Below are 24,983 nucleotides of genomic sequence, written 5' to 3' on the forward strand. Positions count from 1 at the left end.
AAAATTAAATTTCTAAATATATTTCCAGTAGAATTCTTATATCTGGCGTACAAAGTACGCCAGCGCGTGTAGTTAAAAGTTAATGACGAAAACTCTCTAAACTCCAGAATATGATGTTCCTCATAATAACCCTGGGCACCATCATCTCCGGGTTCTCGGGGGGTCAGATCTGATGGCGTAATAGTGTTTAGCTACCCCAAAAGCCTTGAAGCCTTGAGTAATCCATTTTCATCAATTGAATGCTAAAAACCCTCGAAAATCCAAAATACGACGTGTCTTAGTAGTCACGCTAGGTACCAGGTGCTCCGGGGTCGGTTCTGATAGCATATTCGTGTTAAAAACTCCAAAAACCCCGATTTGGATTAATTTAAAGCAGAAAATCCTCGAAACTCCAGAAGCTGAGGTCCCTTGCACTGACCTGGGCACCGGGTGCCACGGACGTTTTTTCTGATGTCGTATTCGTGTTCAGTGAGTCAAAAAATTCCCCAAATAGCAAAGTTTTGCCCTTAGTACACTGATTTTGACAGAGTTATGCATTCTTGGATACAGTTATGCACTTTAAAGTGCAAATTATACCTTTACATCTATTTTTGTACAGTAGAATTTATGCAAGGTGTCCAAAAGCAGCGGAACCGTCGAATATTTCGCGAAATGAACATCGGATCGAAAAACTAAAAAATACGTTTTCAATGATTTTCAAAAATCTTTCGAATTAAACTAAACACGACTCCCCACTCCACCCCCTGGATGTGGGATGGGTTAACTTTTAAATCCTAAATGGAACCCCGCAGTTATTTTTGAAGATTTGGAATGCTTACGTAAAAGTGAGTAACTTTTATTCGAGACATTTTTTTGAATTATGTATAGATGGTGCTATAACCGGAAATAACCATTTATCGTGATACCATAGGTAAATTATAGAAACGGTCTAATATCTCAAAAAAACACTTCCAAATGAAAAACCGAAAAATAAGTGTTTATTATTTTTAAACATCCTATCGAACCAAAAATTACTTTTCACCTCACCCCCTGGAGGTGGGGTGGGGGTAACTCTAAAATCTTAAATAGGAACACCCATTTTTTATCGCAGACTTGAAATGCTCATTGGTACCTCCATTGTACCCAAATGGGAATTGTATAACCGACGCCAAAAATAAAGATATTATACAGTTAATTGAATTTATTCCACCTATCTATCATAACCTTTTTCAGTCTTTAAAATGTTCATTGTCAGCGCACGATGAAATTCCCATAGTTGATAAAAATTTTGAATAAAGTTTTCAATATTTAACAAATTATGATTTTTTAAGTTAATCTATGCCGTAAAATAAATTTTGTCCTCCTCTACGGCTGAGCGCCCGAAAGGTCTGGCGATCAAGCCCACGTTTGTCGGTACGGGACCACGATGCTCAACTTTTCGCGACTATGGTCCATTTGACCGACTTGGAGGGTACTTAGTGCCTGAAGGGCGATGTTTGTGTTTGCAGTTAAAGTATTTGATTGTTGCTTGATCTAAATTAGATATATCAGAATGGTGATGTCAGAGTGCTGTAACGGAAGTTTATTACCTTTGACTATCCCGTGGCTACCTTGTATTCGTATAAAGGGGTTAGATGGAAGAGCAGACCTATGTTGAATGCTAAAACTTATTTATAAAAATATATTGTTAACTAACATAAGAAATGAATCTCGTCCCAAATTTATTTTCTGTTATTTTTGTATCTTTTTTTGAAAGACATTAATAAAGACCTTGTCAGATTTAGCCATACGGCTCACACTCCCTCTAAGGGGAAAATTTACTCATCCCAGATACCAACGTTATCAAAAGGATTGAGCTCTGGTGGGACTCTTTCCGTGTTATCGAACCCTAGGTGACTTGTTATGCAGATCTCCCAAAATTTTTCGTACACGTCTGGCCGTTACGAGTAGTACAGCTTTTTACATGGTCTTATAAAGATGTTCATTTAGGTCAAGCTTTTTTATGCTGTCGAGGAGGTTCTTCGGAATGACTTCAGTAGGAGGCATAATAATAGGTATCGTATGGGTACCTTGCATTCTCCATTGCCTTCTACTTGGCGATCTTTTCGGTAAATTTAGTACGTATATTATTGTTGTTAGGTATCGCCACATCAATTAGCGTTGCTTCCCTTGTTAATTTACTAACTAGTAATCTGGTCTATTATGTGCCACTGTTTGTTCTGTGAACAAAGTGCGGTCCCAGTATAGTTTGTAGTTGTTATTCTCAAGCATACTCTCAGGAACGTATTGATAATATGAGAGATGGTCCGTTTAGAGAAGTCCCAGCTTGATAGCTACCCCTTGATGAAGGATCTTTCCCACTGCATCAGGCCGTTCCTTGTATTCAGTTGCTGCAAAGGCCTGGCAGCCCCCTGTAAGGTGTTGGATAGTTTCTTGGGCTTGGCATCCATATCGGCATTTGTCGTTTTGACCCTGAGGGTCTTTGACGATATTTTTCAGGTAATTTTTGGTTGGTATAACCTGATACTGAATGGCCAGTAATGAACCTTCTGTTTCAGGGAACATCTTTCCTGTTGTCAACCAATAGTTCGACGCTGTATTGTCCGACCTCACTGGACTCAAGACCTTTATCCAGATTGCGCTAAGGGTTCCATGGGTTGCAAAGAACAACTTTTCGTTGACTCAGTCATTTCCAATCAAGCATATTCCAAAAAGAGGAACCTATTTACTGCCTTTAGAGGACCTTCCAGATTTAGCCATACGGCTCACACTCCCTCTAAGGGGAAAATTGACTCATCCCAGATTCCTATGGTATCAAAAAAATTGAGCTCTGGTGGGACTCTTTCCGTGTTATCGATCCCTAGGTGACTTGAAATGCAGGTGTATCCCCCAAAAATTTTCATACACCGTATTTTCCGTATCTGGCCGTCGCGAGTAGTACAGCTTTTTGCATGGTCTTATAAAGATGTTCATTTAGACTCAGCTTTTTTATGCTTTCATGAAGGGGCTTCGGAATGACTCCAGTAGTAGACATAAAAATCAGTATCGTTTGGGTACTTTGCATTCTCCATTGCCGTCGTATTAGAATTTCCAGATCTCTGTACTTGGCGATATTTTCAGTAAATTTACTACGTAAATTATTGTTGTTAGGTATCGCCACATCAATAAGTGTTGTTTGTCTTATTAATTTATTAGCTAGTACGAGATCTGGTCTATTATGTGCCAATGTTTGGTGTGTGAGCACAGTGCAGTCTCAGTATAGCTTGTAGTTGCCATCCTAAAGCACACTCTCAGGAACATATTGATAATATTATGGGAGATGGTCCGTTTGAAGCAGTCCGAGCTTTATAGTTATCTCTTAATGAAGGATTTTTCCAACTGAGTCATGCCTTTCCTTGTATTCAGTTGTAGCAAATGCCTGGCAGCCCCCGGTAATGTGTTGGATGGTTTCTTGGGCTTGACGTCCATATCGGTATCTGTCGTTTTGAACCTGGACCTTTATTATTATTATTATCATTATCCGTATGTGACGTCAGTACAATCAGATTTCTTGAAAGATTTAGATCAGCTTAAATCATTCCAAATTTGATCAGGTTGAAATCCTTTTTGAAATCAACGAAGTTTTATATTTTGTATCAAATGATACATCACGCCTTTTTTAACATTATTTTACCAGTCCTATATCCGTGATGTTGGCCAATAAATTTCAAAAGCCCTTGGAATTTTCCGCTGAGAGACCTTAATGATTATTATTTATTAACAGTTTAATCTAACCGTGTAAAATTATTTCAGTAAGCTTTAAGAATACCAAAACAACATTATTTATTATCGTAAGTATAAATCATACTGTTGTTTTAATCAAAAACCTCAAAGGCGTAAATCTAATGACGAGATTTCCATCATTCAGGATGATTATTAAGTAGTTCTCACAATCTTTGACAAAAACTGCGACAATTTCTTCAAAGTAATTAATATATCTGTCAAGGGTAACTTTTGTGAAGCATCTGCTGCCGCGGCTTTCAATAAAAACATGTTTTGAAATTCAGAATTCGCAGATCTCATCCCGATAATGATGCAAGATAGAGATGGTGCTTCAAGAAAATCAGTTACGCAAATTTTAACTAAGATTTATTTAAGAGTATGAAACGGTTTTTAATCGTAAAAATTTGTATGCATTAAAAAAATATTTATTAAATATTTATTTATTTAAAAGAACCCTTTCGGGTTATATATCTCACAGAGTTTTTGGAACTAAAAGTCCATTTTCAGTGTTGTTACAAGATACACATTAAAACCACTAAATACATGAAAATTATACAGGGTGTTCAGAAACTCTACCGACAAACGAAAACGGCAGATTCCTCAGATAATTGTAAGACAATTTAATCTAATTTACCTAGTCTGAAAATGCTTCCTAAAGGAGCTGGAGCTATTTGAAGATGTCGTCTGGTAATTAGTTTTTCTTAAGTATCTCCAGAACGCTTCTATTTAGAAGAACAAAAATTGGTACTCTTATTTATCTTCCAAAGATAAATCGATTTCATTTATTGCAAATTTCTAGTACCGGTCATAGGCGTCCATTTTGGGTGGGGCAACAGTTATATTATCGCATCACTTTTTTGTTTTTAATTTTTAAGCATTTTTGAGTATGGATTATTAAAACATAAGGTATTATAGTACTAAAAAGTACTCTTACCTTAGGTCGATAGAATACACCGTTTTCTAGAAAAATCGATTTAAAAAATTTTCGTTTTTTGAATATCAAAGGTAAATTTCAAAAAAAAACTATTTAGAAAAACGAAAACTGGTACGTTTATTCATATTTCAGAAATCAATCGATTTCAGTAATTGCGAATTTCTAGTACCGGTCATTTGCGTCCGTTTTGGCTAGGTCAACGGTTATTTTATCGCATAACTTTTTGTCTTTAGCTTTAAGACTTTTAGTGTTAAAAGTTACTCTTGCTTTAAGTTGGTAAAATACACCGTTTTTTTTAATTTTTTTTTAATTTTTTCAATTTCAGGAAACGAAAGTTTTTCAAATCAACTTTTCTAGAAAACGGTGTGTCCTACCGACTTACGAGCAAACAGTAGGGATCAACAGGTAGCAACAAACGCGTTCCAAGATTGCGGCTCTAATTTTGAATATTCTGTCGGGATATTTGGCACACATATTCGTAACATAATAAAGAATGGCGGTACAGAGCCCAATTTCAGAAATATGTTAGTATGTGGAAATTACTCTATAACTAAATAAAATATTGAAAAGATGAGCCTGTACCGCCATTAAGAAAGACAAAAAAATACACTTTCTTCAAATAAATTTTTTATCCCGTGCCTAGATTCTGTGTTACATTGGAACAACTAAAATCAATTTTTTTATAACAAGAAATAAGACGTCACTGACTTGGAAATATTTAGCGCCTATGCGTATAAAAATTATTGTTTTTGATAGTATAAACGTCACTGTCAGTGTCGAATTACCGACGCACTGTTGCCTCACTTTTGAAAGTTCGCAGAATTTTCACAATCTTGGACCGCGTTTGTTGCTACCTGTTGATCGCTACTGTGTGATCTTAACCCATTAGCGCCCAGCGTTACCATATGGTAACGTAAAACACATGATTTTTAAAAATTCTGATGTATGCCCATGGAATTAGTCAGCCACATATTTTGAGAACTATCGTTTGTAGGAATACTTCACGCACCCATAAAACGTAACGGTTTTTGGAAAAACCTGTTTTCGGCTTTTTTTATCCAATAGGTTACAAGAAATGGGATTTAAAAAAAATAATATCAACATAAATATTTTAAAATTGGAAAGAAATCCTTTGTAAAATATATAAAATTTTTTTATTAAAAATCCCTTAAAAGGGCTACATCACAACAAAACGTTTTCGATTTTTATAAAAAATCATTATCAGTGTTCGATCTAAAAATAAATATAACCGATTTAATGAATATAAAGTTAGTATTTAAATTTTGACAAAGGTTAGGGCAAGTTGGTTATACTTACAAACTGGATGCTAGCTGAGCCACAAAAGAAAATATCTGGGTAAAAACCCTTTACATAAAATATAGATGCCTTAAAAGTGCATACTTCAATAAAAAGGCCTGTGATGGTCACATGGCAAACAGGATAATGCCCTAAGGTAAAGTATACAGGTTTCCCAACACGTGGGATCCAAATTGAGTTGATCACATTTCAATGACTTAATGGCAACTGAATGCAAAATGAGTGATGTTTCTGAAAGGTGTCAAAACCTTTGTCAAAATTTAAATACTAACTTCATATTCATTAAATCGGTTATACTTATTTTTAGATCGGACACTGATGATGATTTTTTATAAAAATCGAAAACGTTTTGTTGTGATGTAGACCGTTTAAGGGATTTTTAATAAAAAAAAATTATACCTTTTACAAAGGATTTCTTTCCAATTTTGTGATTGATGGTATACAGCCAACTACAGGAAAACTTTTCCTTTTCCTTGTGGATTTTATAAATATTTTACTTAAAAATAAATTGGATAATGCAATTTATCTTTTATTTTTATAACCATCAAAAAATTTATCATGTATTACTTTTAACACGTGTGTACATTTGTAGAATAGCTACATTTTAACTCATTTAATACTTCCTCTATGGGTGGATCGATTTGAAAACGTAGGGAAATTCTTGGAGATTCGTATTCGTAATCAGTAATTCGATATTCATAGTCAGAGCATTATTTTTGGTAATCAGAAAAAGTCATTCCCCACTTTCAATGTCAAGAGTTAAGTGTGAAAAATAGATGATGTTTGCGTCTAATTGAACCAGATTACCTCTTATGTAAATATTATGATTACAAATACCTTTTCAAGGAAATATTATAATAAAACTTAATAAATGTTTCTGGCTGATGTGAGATTGCAGCACTTTCAGTTTGCTTCTGTATTTATAAAATAAAATAAAATTTGAATTATGGTTTTGTTTGGAATAATTACTTGAGAATAATAATTATGATTGGGATCCAAAATAATACCTAACCTAATCCTAATCACCGTAAAAACCTAATAACCGGTTTTTACTTTAAAAAGAAAAAACCGGTTATAACCGGGACAAAAAAACAACCGGTAAAACCGGTTATTGCGAAGTAAAAAAACCGGTTTTAGGTTTAAACCGGTAGGTTTTTCCCATCCCTACACTTAAATTGAATTATGGCGATGATTTCTTGACGATCGACATTGGTCCAAGAAAGTGATCGTCATGCTCGTTTAGATAGAGAACAATGTCAACGTATTCGTAGTCGACCATTTATTTCATCCGTTTCACGTGTCACAAACACATCAAAACTACAATTAGTGTCCCTTTCTTCGGTACAGTATGCATTTTACTAATAGAAGTTTACATAGTATAAACTAATAAACGTTGATTGAACTTAAATTTTTGCACGGCGAATACCTTTAGCCTTCAACATATTTGATTTTTTGTGATTTTAGTTGGTAGACTTCACTATGCAGCATTCATTGTTCATCATTTATGTTCATGTTGAAGTAAACTAAATTATTAGTTACAGCTTAGAAGTTTTATTGTAAGTTTGACCCACATTTTATACTGTCAAAATTACAATAAAGTTCAAAATGGCGGAGTGGTTTGATGTATACAGTGAGCACGTAAAGGTTGGAATAAATTCATTTTCTCGAGAATGGATGACTTTGGAAAAAAATCCCGAAATAGGTCAATTTTTATTTTCAAATTGTGACTTTTTGTCACATTGTTTTGACATATATAATTTTTTTAAATGGGAATAGGGGTCCTGTGATAGCTCATTTGAAAGATAATTCAATTCTCTATTTAGTAATATAAAAATTAACATAATTATTTATACAGGGTGTCCAAAAAAAATTTTTTGGATTAAATTTATTGACATAAAAAGAAGAATGTGTGTAATTTATTTAACTCAAAATACATTTTACGGCTATCCGAAAACAGGAAATAATGTTTATTTGACAAAAAATATTGCTTTTTGCATAAATTCAATATTAAACCGCCACCAACCTTCCTCTTGACAGTTTGAACATTTAATTTAAGCGAAAAGCAATGATTATTTTTCAAATAAATATTTGTTTCTGTTTTCTAAGAGCAGTAAAATATATTTTGAACTAAATAAATTACATTCATTCTTCTTTTTATGTCAATAAATTTAATTCTAAAAAATTTTTTTTGGGCACCCTGTATAAATAATTATGTAAATGTTTATACTACTGAATAAAGAAATAAATTGCCTTTTAAATGAGCTATCACACGACCCCTATTCCTATTTAAAAAAATCATCGATGCCGTCATCACGCCTAGATGGGTGACGTCACTAGTATGATATATATACCAAAAAGTCGTAATTTAAAAATAAAAATTGACTTGTTTTGGGATTTTTTTCCAAAATCGTCCATTCTCGCGAAAATGAATTTATTCCAACCTTTACGTGCTCACTGTATAAATATAATTTATTATAGTATTACGTAGTACTATTAATTATTTTATCAAATTAACTGCCTTAATTTATTTCAATCATAAAATTTTCTAGGAGTTTCCCACAAATATATTTAAATAAAATTCAAAATTATAAACTCTATTAATTTCGATGCAGGTAAGGGTTTAAAAAGCTAGTATTGCTGCCTGAAATTAACTACTCCTATCTATTTTAATCATATAATTTTGTGGAAACTAACCAGAAGCCTAATTAAGTATTAGTCGATTATAAAAAATCAGAAACAATATTAAAAGCTGTTACGTTATTGGTTGTAGCGTATTAATTGACTAATATTGTAGTGTAATTGGCTAATATTTTCAAAAACTCATTATGATTGTGGTGAATTATTGTTTAATTATGTTTTACACTATATTAAAATCTGTATGTATTAAAAGTGTATTAAGAGTGTGCAAAATTAATAGGAACGGAATTACAAATTATCCAGAATATTACTTTTAGATATTTATGGTGAAGTTGTATTTAATTGTTTTAAAATATATTTCATTGTAAATCTGCCAAATTCACTATCAACAAAGAAAATAATGAATGATTACCATTTGTGAATGTATTAATTTCAAAGGAAGATACAGGATGTGTAACTAATGTACCTGTACAGTAAATCAACAATTACCAACATGTATTTAAGTTATCATTGAAATAAAAAATAAAAATTTTAAACAGGAACATCATGTCGTGTAATAGCTCCCAAACTACTTGGCCAAGTCATTAAAAAAACACGCTTTTTGGACGACTAAATCTTCTTGAGATAAAATCTCTTCTACTAAAAATTGACTACCCATTGTTACTTAAAAATAAGGAATTTCACAATATAAAAGAGATTAAATACCTAGCTTAATATCAAAAAAGGTTTGAAACACAAAAAGAAGGGATTTTAAGGAAACAAAAATACCGTACATAAGGCTCATTAGACAAGAAATATAACATTTTAAAATGCAAACAAACTGTGATATTATATATTTGATTCAAAGTCAAACCTAAGAGCAAACGAAAATTGTAAAAGAACAAAATTTAAAAGAAATGTTGTGAGTTTGAAAATTTTTCGAAAAAAGAAAATAATAAGGAAGCAAATTGATTAGGAAATTCATCAGTATTCATAATAAAAAAATTCAGCAAATAGACCTACACCAATAGAATCACTGCAGATCAGAAACACATTATTTAGGATTAAAAATAATACAACACACAACTAAAAATATTCACACAAAGAAAAGAATTTGATATTAAGGTTTTTTTATTTTCCGATTTGAAATCAAACGTCAAAAACAAAAACATACAATTTTTATTACAATTGAGTACGGTTTAGATTCATATGTATAAAATATTCAGAATATTCACGGAATATTTTATAGCTTTATTTATAAATAAAACTCAGGCATCCTATTTACATTTTATATTTATAATTGTAATTAAATTCTAGAAATACTTACGGAAAATTAGCAATTTTCTATAGCCATGAAATTAAACGTTTTTGAGGTCATCACATCACATCTACAAATACCCTAACTCACCATTGGTAAAATAAAAATATTTTTATAGGTATAAAACAGCAACCGTATTCTTATGGGAGCTATGCTTTCCAGATGTATTTATTTTGTTTGTTGTAGTGTTTACATCCAAAAACTCTTTCTGCTCTACTTTTGCCATTTCTATTTCCTTGGAGAATCATTTGAACAAGATTTTAACGTTTTTGATCTCTCATTAAGGGGGCGGTATGGTTTGAAATCAACAAATCAAGCACATTTTTGTGATTTTTTTTCGAAGCTATGGTACAATTTTTTTATTACTAAATTAAATAAGCATATTAAGTACAATTCAGAGAATATTTAGAAAAAAATTCAATCCAAAATATTGAAAAATAAGCCATTGGTGAAAAATTTTGACAGGCAGCTCACAAAAAAATGGATTTTGCGGTGGACATCAGAACTCAACACTCGATCATACGAAACAAAAAATTGAAAAAGATTTAATTAGATTATGAGTTTTGCGAGGTCACAACGTTGAGATTTTTTATTTTTAACGATTTTTGAATTTTTGGTATCACTCAGAAAACGAAAAAAATGAAATTTTTGGTAAAAATTTTGTGAAAATCAACAGATTTATAATTGTTGAACAAAAAATAAGCAAAAAAAGAAAAATATCTCGACGTTGTTACCTCATGAATTGTCTAAAGAAAATCTGTGCAAAATGTCAGGTAGATCGGCCGAGTAGTTTTTCAGTTACAATGTCCACCGCATTTGAAAAAGCAGTTTTGAGAAAAATGCGTTTAAAGTTTTGACAACAGCATTTTCATCTTCTTATTTGTCTACCAAATCATAAAGTGATGCACATTGGAAAATGTTTATTGAATAGAGGAGTAATCTACAAAAGAGAAGACGAACAGTTGCTTAACGTTTCTCACTACGCTCAAGCGTGCTGGCGCAAAGTCACGGCAAAGCGAGTCGATGGTAGGGATATTCAACACGCTGTATGTCTGGTAATTTTACTCTGATTATTTTGAAAATTTCAAAGAGTATTCTTGAAAGTATGCACTTTTATTTCAAATAATAAAAAAATATTAAATATTTCAAACCATACCCCCCCCCCCCTTAATAATTAGTCATTTTGTCTCCTAGATTTTCAATTTGCAATCAAGTCAGCATTTATTTATTTATTCAGAATGGAAAACACCTTTCGTATTAAACATCCATAAGAAAGGTGTCAGAAGAAAGTGCTGCCACTGACTGACGAAAACTATTCGTTGTGTCAATAACAGTGTTAGTTTTCCTAACGTATTTAGTTTATTTCTACAATTATTTCCGTTTATTCTTACAATTAATTCCGTTCATTCCCACAATAAGTACGGTTATTTTTACAAGCAATTATATTCATCCCTACTATGAACGTATTTTATATTGATAATTACTGAATGCATTAACTCAATGTATAATATTAATTGATTAATAATAATTATGGAAATCCTTCTTTTTTGTCCTGAACCTAATGGGCTTTACACTGTGTGATTTCTCATATGATTTCACTTATACAGTGCGCTGGAAAAGTGTTGTTCCCTTATTAACTTATTTATTTTTAGCACATAAGCAAAACGCTCGGATAGGCCGATTTTTAAAATAATGAAAGTATATTATAACATCAATGTTTCGAACTTTACGCGATCCCTCTTCAGGTGACAGCCACAACTTTGTTTTTTTTTTAAATAGGAAAGTACATCATGTGACAGCTTATTTAGAAGCGTTTGAAATAGTAATTACAAAAATGTATAACACTTTAATCCTTTTGGAGAGCGCAGGTGCATAATTTCGATGGAATTCTTTGTAAACTCATTAATTTTTTTTGGAATCCTGAGAAAACGAATGAGTATTTTTGAAAAATTTAAAAGCAGCATAAAAGATTACATTATTACCGAGGGCCGAAAGTCCCTTAGAATAAACAAAAAGTTTCTTTTGAATGGTATATTTGAAATTAAAAATCATACTAAATTCTCTTTTTTTCACCCCAGTGACTTTTTAAAAAAATCATTATAGAAGTTCTCAGGGACTTCAGACCCTCGATTATGCTGTAATATTTTATTCTGCGTTTAACTTTTTCAAAAATACTAATTAGTTTTCTCCGGATTCGAAAAAAATAAATACGATAATAGACACACGAAAACTTCCTTCAAGTACGGACTACATTTGGAAACGAAATGAAATTATTCGGCACTTCAGCAGAGGTAACAGCATTGTTTAACAAAGAACGATAAGGAAAAGCCGTTACATTTCAAATGGTCAAGCAAAACATTTATTGTTTCAACAACTTAGTTTATTGTTATTATGAACGCATTGATTGTGGATATTAAACGCAGTAGTAGGTTGATTAATGCATTCGTTTTCACAACAATCAGTTTACATCTATGGAATAATCAAATACTAGTCTATATTAACAACATTTGTACATTGTTTTAATAAAATATGTACGTTGTCACGATAAACTAAAGTAATTACTTATCATCTACGAAATCAAGAAAGTGCTTTGCTGTCAGAATTACCATTATTTATTAAATATACGAAACTAACTTATTTTTTGAATAAATTGAATGTTATTGATTAATGTACTCTAGTTATTTTTACAATTATTAATCAATCATTGTGACAATAACCAAATATATTGATCAATGTCTAAAAGTTCGTTGAAACAAAAAATTAAATTGTTGTTATAACGATATACTATTCAGTAATCACTGGTAATCAATATTACGAACCAAATCTTTTTGAGTATCCATGACGAATATTGGCGATCATCATGGCAATCTTTATGTGATGTTGTGTTGAACCAGGTTCTGAAGTTCTTTAACCAGGATGTTTTTTGCTTCCTGGACCTCGCTTTCCAAATATTTTTCCCTTTAGGATGGCTTGTAGGAGGGCTTATCTGGATTCATTTCGCATAATGTGTCCAAAGTATTCCAACTTTCGAGATTTGATGGTGGTTAGTACCCCTCGGCCCTTTCATAATGTTTACGACGGTAGATCACAGTTTAGTGAGGTAATGATGAATAACATAAATCTTGTCTTAAGCGAAAAGATTTCGGTAAATGGCATGCCTATTGCAGAAACCACCTCTTATAAGTACTTAGGACATGAGATACGCAGAGGAAGAGATAATCAAACGTGTGAACTAAGCCGCCGCATATGACTTACTTGGGTGGCATTCGGCAAGCTGAGCTACTAGACTGGGAGATATTATACAGAAGTTCAGCCACGATTTTCTAAGTCCTGCCTTTTGCAATACTGGAAGGGTAGACGATGTAATTACAATCTGTGGAAACATCCACAAATTTCCTGTGACATTTTCCTGTAAAAATTAGATTTTCCCAAAAAATAAAAATAGGGTTTTGCGATGAATTTCTAAGTCCTGCCATATCCGTAGATAGACAGGATACTATCGATTTTATGAAGAAAATTTTTTGGGCAGGACGGTCGCAAAAGTACTTAGGGAGTATACATATATGTAATGTATACAAATATGTAATGAAAATAATGAAATTTTCATGATTTTCTAAGTCCTGCCAACTTAATAAACTAAACATATTTATTTCAAAATGATCAAAAAAATATTGGCATGACGTCTCCTAATGTTTAAGTATACTTGTCCCTTGGAAAATTCTGCGGAAAATTCTCACCCTGATTCCGTGATTTTCTAAGTCCTGCCTTTAAAAAGTTATAATACTCAAATACAATCAATACCTTTTCGGTACTCGGCAGGAAGGTTAAACAGTTCTTGTAAGACGGCAGGAGTCCTAGATTTGTAAAAAAATTCGTGAAAAAGTCAACGATTTTCTAAGTCATGCCATTTTGCACATGTTTCAAGAATCTTAATATAAGTCTATATACAAAGAGGCAGGATGGTTTTATGGTTATTTTGTATACAGGGTGGGGCATTAGTGTGGGCTAGTCCAATTACTCGTTTGTCGTAAGATATACGAAAAAAGTTATTTAGGTAAAACATGTGTCACAGATAGGACTATAATTTAACAGTATTTTCTAATATACAGGGCTACCCGTTTTGACAGGGTGACAAAAATTTATGTTTTTTTAAATGGAATACCCTGTATATTTTTACATTTTTGGATTCTACTCGATGTTCTCTTTAATAAAATATAGTGTTTTGAAATATTATACGAGCTAGTTTAAAATATAATTACGTTTTTTTTTATTTTGTAGGAACATTAACACCCTATACATATTGTTAGTGATTTGATATCCAAACTTCTATTAATTTATGTTTAAACGATTTTTAATATAGTCTACTATTGTCAGTTATTAATAGTATACCAAAATGTTCAATTTTAGTATACGGGGTTGGTTGAAACTTGAAACTCGGAATGAGTATTTTTTGAGTTTTCTTAAATGGGACACCCCGTATTTTAGTATTATAATAAAATGATATTTTATGGTACCTTTTTATTTGCTAAGCATTTTCTATACCATATTTATATATTAATTTCGGCAGTAAATTGATACAGACAGATTACTCAGGTGGTTTTTGGGGTTTCTGAACAAGAATGTCACATTAGAACAGATCTTTACCTAGTGCCCGGGGTGACTGATATACACGCCGTATTCTTAAATTTCGAGGCCTTCAGACACTAAAGTGATGCAAGTAGATTTCTCGAAGAGTTTTGTGGTTGCTGAACATGAATACGCCATCAGAATCGACCTCCAAAAACTCTCTTAAATTCGAGATCAGTCACCCTTTGCACCAAGTGCTCCGAGGGTCGGTTGTAATGTCATATTCGTGTTCGGCCATCCCAAAAACCATCGAATATTCTGTTTTTTTTTTAATTTATTGCCGATATCCCACGAAACTCCAGATGGCGTGCCTTAGCAGCAACTCTGGGCACTAGGTGATTCAGAGGTCGGTTCTGCTTGCGTATTCGTAACTCCATAAACCTCAAAAATAACAAAATTTTGCCCTTCATACACCGATTTTGACAGGTTTATGCACTTTTGGATGCATGTTATGCACTAAAATGCAATTTCTACCCATTTTTATATTATACACCTTTTCCTGATGTTATCCTGAACACAATGCAAAAAGTTGCAAGTAGATAGATGCTGTATTTAAAAATCGTTATTCTGGTGTTGTTAGTGTTAGTAAATTTTGCTATCAAATATACGAAACAATATCAGGATAATATCTACAATCCTACAATATTAGGAAAACGAGTTGAGTGCGGCAACTTAGCGCCTGTTACATGCGTGTGTATTTTGTGTTCGAACAAGTAAGAAGGCGGGATAAAATTGCTATGCAACAAAATAAATTAATAACAACAAATTGATTTTAAGGCAATTAATAATTGCAATAAAGGCAATTAATAAATTTAATAATTTTACGGCAATTTAACACAATTCAACTAATCTGAAAATGCTTCCTAAGGCAGATTAAAATAACATAAAACGTGAAAGATGAGACGTGAAACATGAAACTTGAAATAAGAAACAAATAAATTGTGAAAAAACATTTGATTTCATGTGATATACTAATCGAAGAAACAAGAATAAAATTTGTATAGTCGACAATGGAAAGTTATGACGAGGTCGTTGCTGTCATGGCAAACCTTTATTACTTTCTAAGGGAGGCCGCAGATCAAAGAAACGTGAAGTAAAACATAAAACGTAAAACATGAAACAAAATGAATTGTGAAGGACGAAACCGTTTCATATTATATACTAATCAAAGAAACAAAATGAAAATTTGTATAGCCAACAATGGAAAGTAATGATGACGAGGTTGTTACTCTTGTACTCGAGGATGTTACTCAATCTACATCATAATCATAGTACGTATTTGGTTGCAAACGAACTAAGTAATCATCTTCCCAAATTTAAATAATTTTATAGACTGAGTATTCAAACATCTACATTGTTTTATTGTGGGTCCTGGTTTAAAGAAAACTGATATTTTCTTATCATTACCTATTCGAGTACCTCTCCAGGTTATAATAATTGTACAACTCTTCATTCTACTTTACAACAGAAACCAATGCAATATTAAATTCTTGGTTGGAATTCATATTATGCACGTAATTAACTGTCCAAAACAATGAAACTGAAACCGAAAAATACAACACGATCTCTTTCCTGAAACAGATTTCACCAAGCTAAAAATGTTTTATGTGCATGAACCACACTCGCTTCTTGTGTGTGCGGACTTCAATTTGTTTAACTGTGTTTTATTTTCATGAAACGTGTCATGTTTTATGTTTCTTTGGTGTGGGGCCTCTCGAAGATAAAAAAGTTTCAGGCACATGAATCACACTCGTTTTATTGGTGGGCGTACTTTTAAATAGACGGAGGCCTATGACCAGTACTAGAAATTCACAATTGATAAAATCGATTCATCTCTGGAAGAGAAATAAACGTAGCAGTTTTCGTTTTTCTAAATAGAATTTTTCTAAATTCTTTTAAACTCAAAAAACCAAAAAGCGAAAAATTTTTCACATCGATTTTTCTAGAACACTGCATTGCGTATTCTTCTGAGTTAAAGCAAAAGTACCTTTTAGTACAAAACTATCCCAGAATTCAATAATCCAGTGTCAGAGATGCTTAAAAGTTAGACAGAAAAGTTATTCGATAATATATCCGTTTCCGTACCCAAACGGACCCATATGACCGGTACTAAAAATTGACAATTGATAATTGACATTTGACAATTGACCTCTGGAAGATAAATAAGTGTACCAGTTTTCGTTTTTCCAAATAAAAGCGTTCTGCAGTTATTTTAAAGAAACTAATTACAAGACATCGATATGCTTCTTCTAGACGAAGCATATCGAAGTAGAGGTCGTCCGCCAACCAGATGGTCTGATGACATTTGTAAAGTTGTAAACGGTTTTAGATTAGTGTTTTTTAAGCATACTCGACATGGTATGACTCAAGAAAAATGTGGTGATATGAATATGTTTGTATAACACCCTGAAATAATTTTACAGACAGATAATTTAATTTTTTTATACGAAATAACTATACAACCATCCTGCCTCTTTGAAAATAGATTTATATTAACCTTCTTGAGATATGTGCGAAATGGCATGACTTAGAAAATCGTGTAATTTTCCACGAATTATCTTACAAATTTTTTAAATATATATAGTAAAAAAGGTGTAACTAAACATCCTGCCATTTTGCATAATGTATACTGAAATTATTTATTTTGTAACAAAATTTATTTTATGACTTAGAAAATCACGGAACCAGAGTGAAAATTTTATACAAAATTTTCCAAGAAACAAGTGCAGTTAAACATTAGGTGACGTCATGCCAATATTTTTTTTGGTCATTTTGAAATAAATATAATTAATTTATTAAGTTGGCAGGACTTAGAAAATCATGAAAATTTCATTATTTTCATTACATATTTGTATATATGTATACTCCCTAAGTACTTTTGCGACCGTCCTGCCCAAAAAATTTTCTTCATAAAATAGATAGTATCCTGTTATTCTATGGATATGGCAGGACTTAAAAATTCATCGCAACTCCCAATTTTTTTATTCATGGAAAATCTAATTTTCACAGAAAAATGTCACAGGAAACCCGTGGATTTTTTCACAAATTGTAAGTACCTTCTCCAACCTTCCAGTATTGCAAAGGGCAGGACTTAGAAAATCGTGGTTGAACTTCTGTTAATATCTCCCGGTTTATACGTCGTTAAGTCAGAACTGCCTATGTGTCTCAAAAGAAATGTCATTGGTTAGTGTGTCTTGCCAGTACTTACCTATGGTGCAGAAACTTTAACGATAACCAATAAAAGTAAGTAATAAAATTTGTATTACCCAAAGTGCCATGGAACGCACAATGTTAGACATTTCTCGTCGGGATCGAGTTACAAACAGGGAGATAAAACGGAGAACAGGAGTGACGGATGCCATAGAAATAATTATTACCCTAAAAGTGTAACTGGACTGGACACATAGCTGGAATGTAGCATAACAGATGGACACAGCAAATAATACACTAGATACCATGACAAGAAACATATCGAAGTAGAGAGGTTGTCCGTCAACCAGATGGTCTGATGACAAAACGGATCGACAAAAACTGGATGAAAACAGCACAAAAGAAAAATGCATGGAAAAGAGTGAGGGAGACCTATATCCAGCAGTAAATAGATCTGGGTTGAATAATGATAATGATGATGATGATGATGATGATGATGATGATGATGATGATGATGATGAGTAACATTGTAACTGACGAGAACTTTGTTAACAAGATATTTTCTCCTTGATTCAATAAAATTGTGTTTTGACTAGGAAAGTTTTGGGGTAGTTCTGATTTCCTTCATTATATATGGATTTTGGGGTGGTAAATCCGAATATGAGGTATGCGGACAAAATTTCTTGCCGGAACATTGAAGAAATCGCAAAAAAAGCGAAAAATTTCAGCTTTTTTCCGCTTTTTTGCTCAAATCTCGAAAACTATTAACTTTTAGTAAATGGTCTGTTTACTGAAATTAAAGTACTTAAAATTATCTAAAAATATTACTGCCTACTTTTTTTCAGACGAACCATTCGGTCTAAAGTACAAGTTGAAAATTGCTAATTTTTAACGGTCTGGCAAAACCCACTTTTTACATTCCAAAACTTTATTTTTTATTAGACTGCTGTCATTTGATAAATTTCTCCTAGTTTTCTGTACAAAAAAAAAAATGTCAGTTCATAGGTATGGTATGTCTCTTGTGACAGCTTCCATGGGTCCATTCCGTCCTAAGAGGCCGGGAATGTCTATGCTTTTCCCTTAGAGCCACAGAAGATCAGGTACAGATGAAGTCACAGATTCAGTTGGTGTGAACATTTCCTTCGAATCTGTTATCTTGATTTCTGATAAACCTTGAGGTTTTGTCCCTGTAAAGGGAATTATTTGAATAGTTCTCTGACTTCCATAAACCTCAGGCGTGGGTTTCTTTTTTATCCGAGGAATGGATTGCTTAGGAGCTACTGCATGTTTTGGTGCAATACAAGAAATGCCACATATGACGTGAAAAGTGTAGTATTCGTCAATTTTATGAACGTTAAAATCAGCATTATCGTACACCTGCTGCGTAAAGCACGGCAGGTCAATTTTCTGTGGATCGCCTGCGAATGCTGACACTTCCAGGCGAACAGCTTCTGTGTAGGATGAAAAAAACCCCAAAGAGGAAACTACACCAACCTATTTTCTTGAGCCGTACTTTTTGTAGAGAAAACGGCCAACCCTGCCAGTAATGGTGAGACCAACTGTCTGGGCCTTACTGCCGCTACAAGACTTTGAGCAAGCGCGTTGCTTATCTGGGAATGTCAGCAATCGCAGGCGATCCGCAGAAAATTTGCCAGCCGTGCTTTACCCAACAGGTGTACGAAAACGCTGTTTTTAACCCTTTCTATGCCGGGCCTTAATTTTGTTTATCCCTCAATCCCAAAGGTTTTTCATGCTTAGAGTCCCATGGCCTTATATATACGTCGCATATAAATAAACAAATAAATGACCAAAACATGTTTTTAATGAGTTCTTTTTAACCAACTTAAACGTTTTCTTTTCAAAAGTACTCATCAGAGAGCAAAACCAACTTAAAAAAATGTAACTAACTTAAAAAAAATAATGTAATGTAAATTAACATTAAAAGTTTTCTTTTGTGTGATACTCCTCAAAACATGACACTACGCAAAGGCCGACTCCGCATCTTGCACACATGTATCTCGATTCGCTTCTTTTTTCTGGTCTTACCTGTGGCTACAAACGCTTCCCCTTCTAGCAGATACCTATAAACGTTGCCACCAGTGGTACAATATAGCATATATCTAAAATATGTAAACAAATATATACGGCAATGGGTCCGCATCACCTGTCTTAGGTGCTAACATTTTGAGGCTTTGGGAACAATAATCTAACATTTTCGGACATATTTCTACGGCATTGGGACACCAATGAGTCTAACATGATGAGTCCGCATCACCTGTCTTAGGTTCTAACATTTTGAGGCTTTGGGAACAATAATCTAACATTTTCGGACATATTTCTACGGCATTGGGACACCAATGAGTTTAACATTTTATAAGCAACGCATATTTTCGGCTTTGGTAAATTGAGACCATAACACCTTCAACGTATATATACGGCGGCTGGGAATACAGAAACACTTTTTCAAAAACATATATATGCAGCGTTGGGGCAGAAAGGGTTAACGTACATACAATCGACGGATAGGTACCACACTTTTTACGTCATGGGTGGCATTTCTTGTATTGCACCAAAATATGCAACAGCTCCTAACCAATCCATTCTTCGGCTAAAAACTTAACCCGCACCTGAGGTTAATGGAAGCCAGAGAGCTGTTCAACTAATATATTTTGAAAGGACAAAAGCTCAACGTTTATCAAAAATCAAGATCCTAAGGGAATGTTCACACCAACTGAAACTGTGACTCCATCTGGGCCTGATCTTCTGTGGCTCCAAGGGAAAAGCAGAGACATTCTCGGTATTTTAGGATGGAATGGATTCATGGAAGCTGTGAGAAGAGAAATACCATATTCATATTATGAACTGACATTTATTATTTGTACAGAAAACTAGGAGAAATTTATCAAATGACAGGATTCCAATAAAAACTAAAGTTTTGGAATGTAAAAAGTGGGTTTTGCCGAGACCGTTAAAAATTTGCAATTTTCAACTTGCACTTTATACCGAACGGTTGGTCTGAAAAAAAAGTAAATAGTGATATTTGTAGATAATTTTAAGTACTTGAATTTTTGTTAACAGACTATTTACTAAAAGTTAACAGTTTTCGCGATTTGAGCAAAAAAGCAAAAAAAAGCTGAAATTCTTCGATTTTTTCGCGATTTTTTCAATGTTCGGGCAAGAAATTTTGTCCGCAAACCTCATATTCGGATTCAGCAGCCCAAAATTCATATATACTGAAAGAAATCAGAACTACTCCAAAACTTTCCCACTAGGGACCTCGTAGAGTACAAATTGACTGAATCACCTACCAAGCAATACACTCTTTGTGAATGTACATCGCCAAAATTAAAGGTATTGGAGTGAGATAGTTTGGTTGTATATATCAAGATACTAATTAAGTTAACTATGTTGGTGTTGTACAACCCTGACCGTTCACTGATGTTAACAATAGCAGTTAATTATGGCTTTTAGTTTAGACTTATGCTTGTCGAAAATGTAGACAATAAAAATATTACAATAATACCTTGCAAAAAATATTGCTAAATATTTTACTTTGTAATCCAAATTTATGTATGAAGCTTTTTTTTTCAATTAGTATCATTCTTTACAAATAGTGTGAGTATATCTCACACTGTTACTAGGAAATAAAATTTGTGTTACACAAAGAGCCATGAAACGCTCAATGTTAGGCATTTCTCGTAGGGATCGGATTACGAACAAGGAAATAAGACAGAGAACAGGAGTGACAGATGCCATAGAAAGAATTATCACCCTTAACCCTTTCCATACGGTGATGTACCCGTGTGTATTATGTTTGACTGTCCGCACACGGGTGATCCACATGGGTGATGCACACGGGTGCATCATGAGCTTGCTTTCGCCATATACGGTAATGCAGCCGTGTGCATCATATTTAAGTAAATTTGTTCGATCCGAATGATATTATTGAAATCTGAACATGAAAAAACCCACCTTTAATTTATTATTTGTAGTGTAATATAACTCGAATAAGTGCGCGAATCCGTATACAGTCTGTTCGAACGAAAATTTGACCCCCTCAGTAACTCAGAAACAAAGAGCTTCTTCGAAATTAAAAGACACACGTCAATTTATAATGGGAGGTGCACGAATTTTCCTTCAAAATTCATGCCTTCAAATGTAACCCCCTGCTGCATCGCGTCAACCCCCACTTTTTTAAATAGCAAGTGTGGTCGAGTGGCACATCATATTAATAGTCGAGGAAATGAAGCGGAAAAAATGGCAAAACCTCGCAATTTTTTCGTCTAGCATTGATTTGTACAAAAATTTTTGATTAGGCTCATTACACCCTCTAGTTCATTTTCTATATTGATTCGTTGTACGCTTTTGGTTTTGTAAGGGTGAAAACTACCCCTAATTGTAAAAAATTATAAAATAACGTTTTAAACTTTAATATTGTCACCATGTGGTTCTTATTAGTTACACAATTGATATTTTATGCTTTAAGATATACTATCATATTATTTCAACCCTTAAAACCACCCTTGTTGGAGCTATATATAAAAAATTTACTTATCCTAAAAGAAGAATTTCGACTTGCATCGAATTACATAAAAATTTGGGATTAGGATCATCTCACCCTGTACTTCATATTCTATATCATCATTAAGGGCGTTGATTATTTTTAGGGATGTAAACTACCCCTTATTTTCGAAAATTATATAAAAACAGTGTAAAATTTAATATGGGTAATATTTGGTTGTGATTGGTTAAATCATAATCGTTTTATACTTTAGGACTAAGGATATAATATCATAATATTTTAACCCTTAAAAACCACCCTTAATAACACTACAGTTTTTATAAGTAGATATTTTAATAGGTCTATACAGAAAAAAAAGTAGAATTAAATAATTACAAAAACATTTATTTACACAAAAATACGAATTTACAAATATGTCCAAATAAAAATACAAATAGTTTTTTAGTCATCTTCCAGTATACGAACCGGTTCTGTGTTATTATACATACATTGAAAATTATCCATAAGCGGACTATCCGAATTTTTCGAAAAAAAAAAAAAAATTGGTTTTATAAACGTAGCTCCTTCATTTTTGGCGGTGAAAAGTTTTTTCAAAAATGACTCTGTAGAATTTTTGAAGAGTTATAAGACAGTGTAAGCTAAATTCCGTAAGATCCCTCAGGTTTTAATTAGGGTGGGTTTAAATGGCTCCAATAAGGGGGTGATTGCTCGTAAATATAGGTTTTACACAGCTGTATCTCACTAAATGTTCACTGTAATGAAAATCTATGCACAAAGAAATTTTAATTATTAAAGAAGCTACAATTTAGTAATCTATTATTTTTTTCGTATATCCAGTATTTTCGGATATATTTTGAAGTAAAAGGTGAAAAATGGGAAATTCCAAAAAATTAGTTTTTTTAAACTCAAATTTTTCTAAAATTAGGCATTTTAAATTGGTTAAGCTTTTGGGTGTATTGTTAATACAAACATAAAAGGAATTACAGAAAGGCGAATTTTGACTAATTTTGGATCAGGAGGTTAGTTAGGGGGTTGTTTTCACTGATTTTTTCATTGAAAAAAGCAGGTACCGACCTTTTTTTTGATCATAAGTCGCTTAATTTTCACAGTAGAAACTTTTTATTATATTTTTTTGAAAGGCCTAACTGTATACTTGAAAAAAAAAATTATTTAAGTTTTCCTCGAAAAATGCAAAGATTTTCCGTTATTTTACTTTGAATATTTCAAATTATGCATTTGACGAAAAAAGCTAACTTATAACATGCCGTATCTCGGTTTGTATTGGTCTTAGCGATATTACAGAAAAATAATTTGGTTTGTGTTACTAAAAGATACAATTTGAGATGTACATACAGTTTTTTTGATCAAATGTATATTTTTCGAGGTATTCTCAAAAAACCCTCTAATAAAGTCGATTTTTTCATCGAAAAACTGTTACTTTCAAGCACGAATAACTCGAAAAATATTAGTTTTACGAAGAAAATGTAAAATACATTTTTTTCTTATAATTACCTTTTACATCGGCTTACATAGTTAAAATGTAATAAAAAATTCCAGCCGCCGGGAGGGGGTGGCATCCACCTCCAAGGTTTTAGCGTACAGCGGCATGATATAGAAAATGATCCTTGGAGTATTTCCTACCTTCTGTGAAAATTTCAAGAAAATCCATGCTGGACGAAAAAATTGTGAACCAAAATGCTTCATTTCCTCGACTATAAAGATAATTTTTTTCTCTATACGACACCCAATTTTTTTAATTTACGTAATAAGTTTGAAGATAATTTTGGGCATAACAAATTTATTATAAATTAGTTAAATCCAAAATTATCTTTAAAGTTATTTCGCAAATTAAAAAAAATTTGATCGTCGTGTATAGAAAAAAATTACTTTTCAAATGATGTATTACTCGACAACACTTGCTGTTTAAAAAAAACTATGGCTGATGCGGGGCAGTAGGGAATTACATTTGAGGTCATAAATTTTGCATGAAAATTCTTTCCCCTTCCAATATAAATTGACGTGTTTGCTTTAAACTGTGAAGAAACTCTTGGTTTGTGAGTTTCTGGGGGGTGGGGTCAAATTTTCGTTGGGAAACACTGTATATTTGTAGGTGTGACTTGCTGTATGACGGTCCGGCGCGAATGGGTTAAGTGGAACTGGGTGGGACACGTAGCTTGACAGTCGGATAACAGATGGACACAGCGAATAATACATTGAAGACCAAGACAAGAAGCATATCAGAATAGAGGTCGTTTGTCAAAAAGATGGTCTGATGACATAAAACAGATCGACAAAAATTGGATGCAAACAGCACAAAACAGGAATAAATGGAGAAAAGGAATACATGAGGGAGAACTATATCCAGCAGTAGATGGATCCGGGGTTAATGATGATGAATATGTCTACTATAGTAAAGACCATTGTATTGTCTTGACATTCTCAGAAAGTACGCACCATTTGTGCTTTTCAATTATTTGGCAATTTAACCCATTGAAAATATACTCATTGTATGTAAAAGATTATTCTTGCTCATAAATTTTCATTTAAAGGTCTGACAGAAATTCAAACTGTTTTTAAAACTTTTTTATTTAAAAAAAAATCAAAAACACTCAAAATAATTACAGCAATATTTTATTATTGTGTAAACTTTTTAATCTGTAAATCCAAATGTGTATTTATTACTGAATGTTATTGACAACATGATATTTCACTTTTTAAAATAAAAGCGTAATAAAATATCAGGTTTTATTTGGTTTCAT

General features: G+C 32.8%; 1 protein-coding gene across 1 annotated transcript in view; it reads right to left on the reverse strand.

The window, feature by feature from the left end:
- The window catches only part of LOC126893414 (uncharacterized), a 64,696-nt gene extending 62,267 nt beyond the window's left edge, over window positions 1–2,429 (reverse strand). The window contains exon 1 of the mRNA XM_050663568.1: window positions 2,317–2,429. Within this exon, the coding sequence (XP_050519525.1) occupies window positions 2,317–2,429 (113 nt within the window). The remainder of the gene's footprint in view (window positions 1–2,316) is intronic.
- Between the last annotated feature and the right edge of the window lie 22,554 nt (window positions 2,430–24,983).

This window comes from Diabrotica virgifera, chromosome 1, assembly GCF_917563875.1.
Source record: "Diabrotica virgifera virgifera chromosome 1, PGI_DIABVI_V3a".
NCBI lineage: Eukaryota > Metazoa > Arthropoda > Insecta > Coleoptera > Chrysomelidae > Diabrotica > Diabrotica virgifera.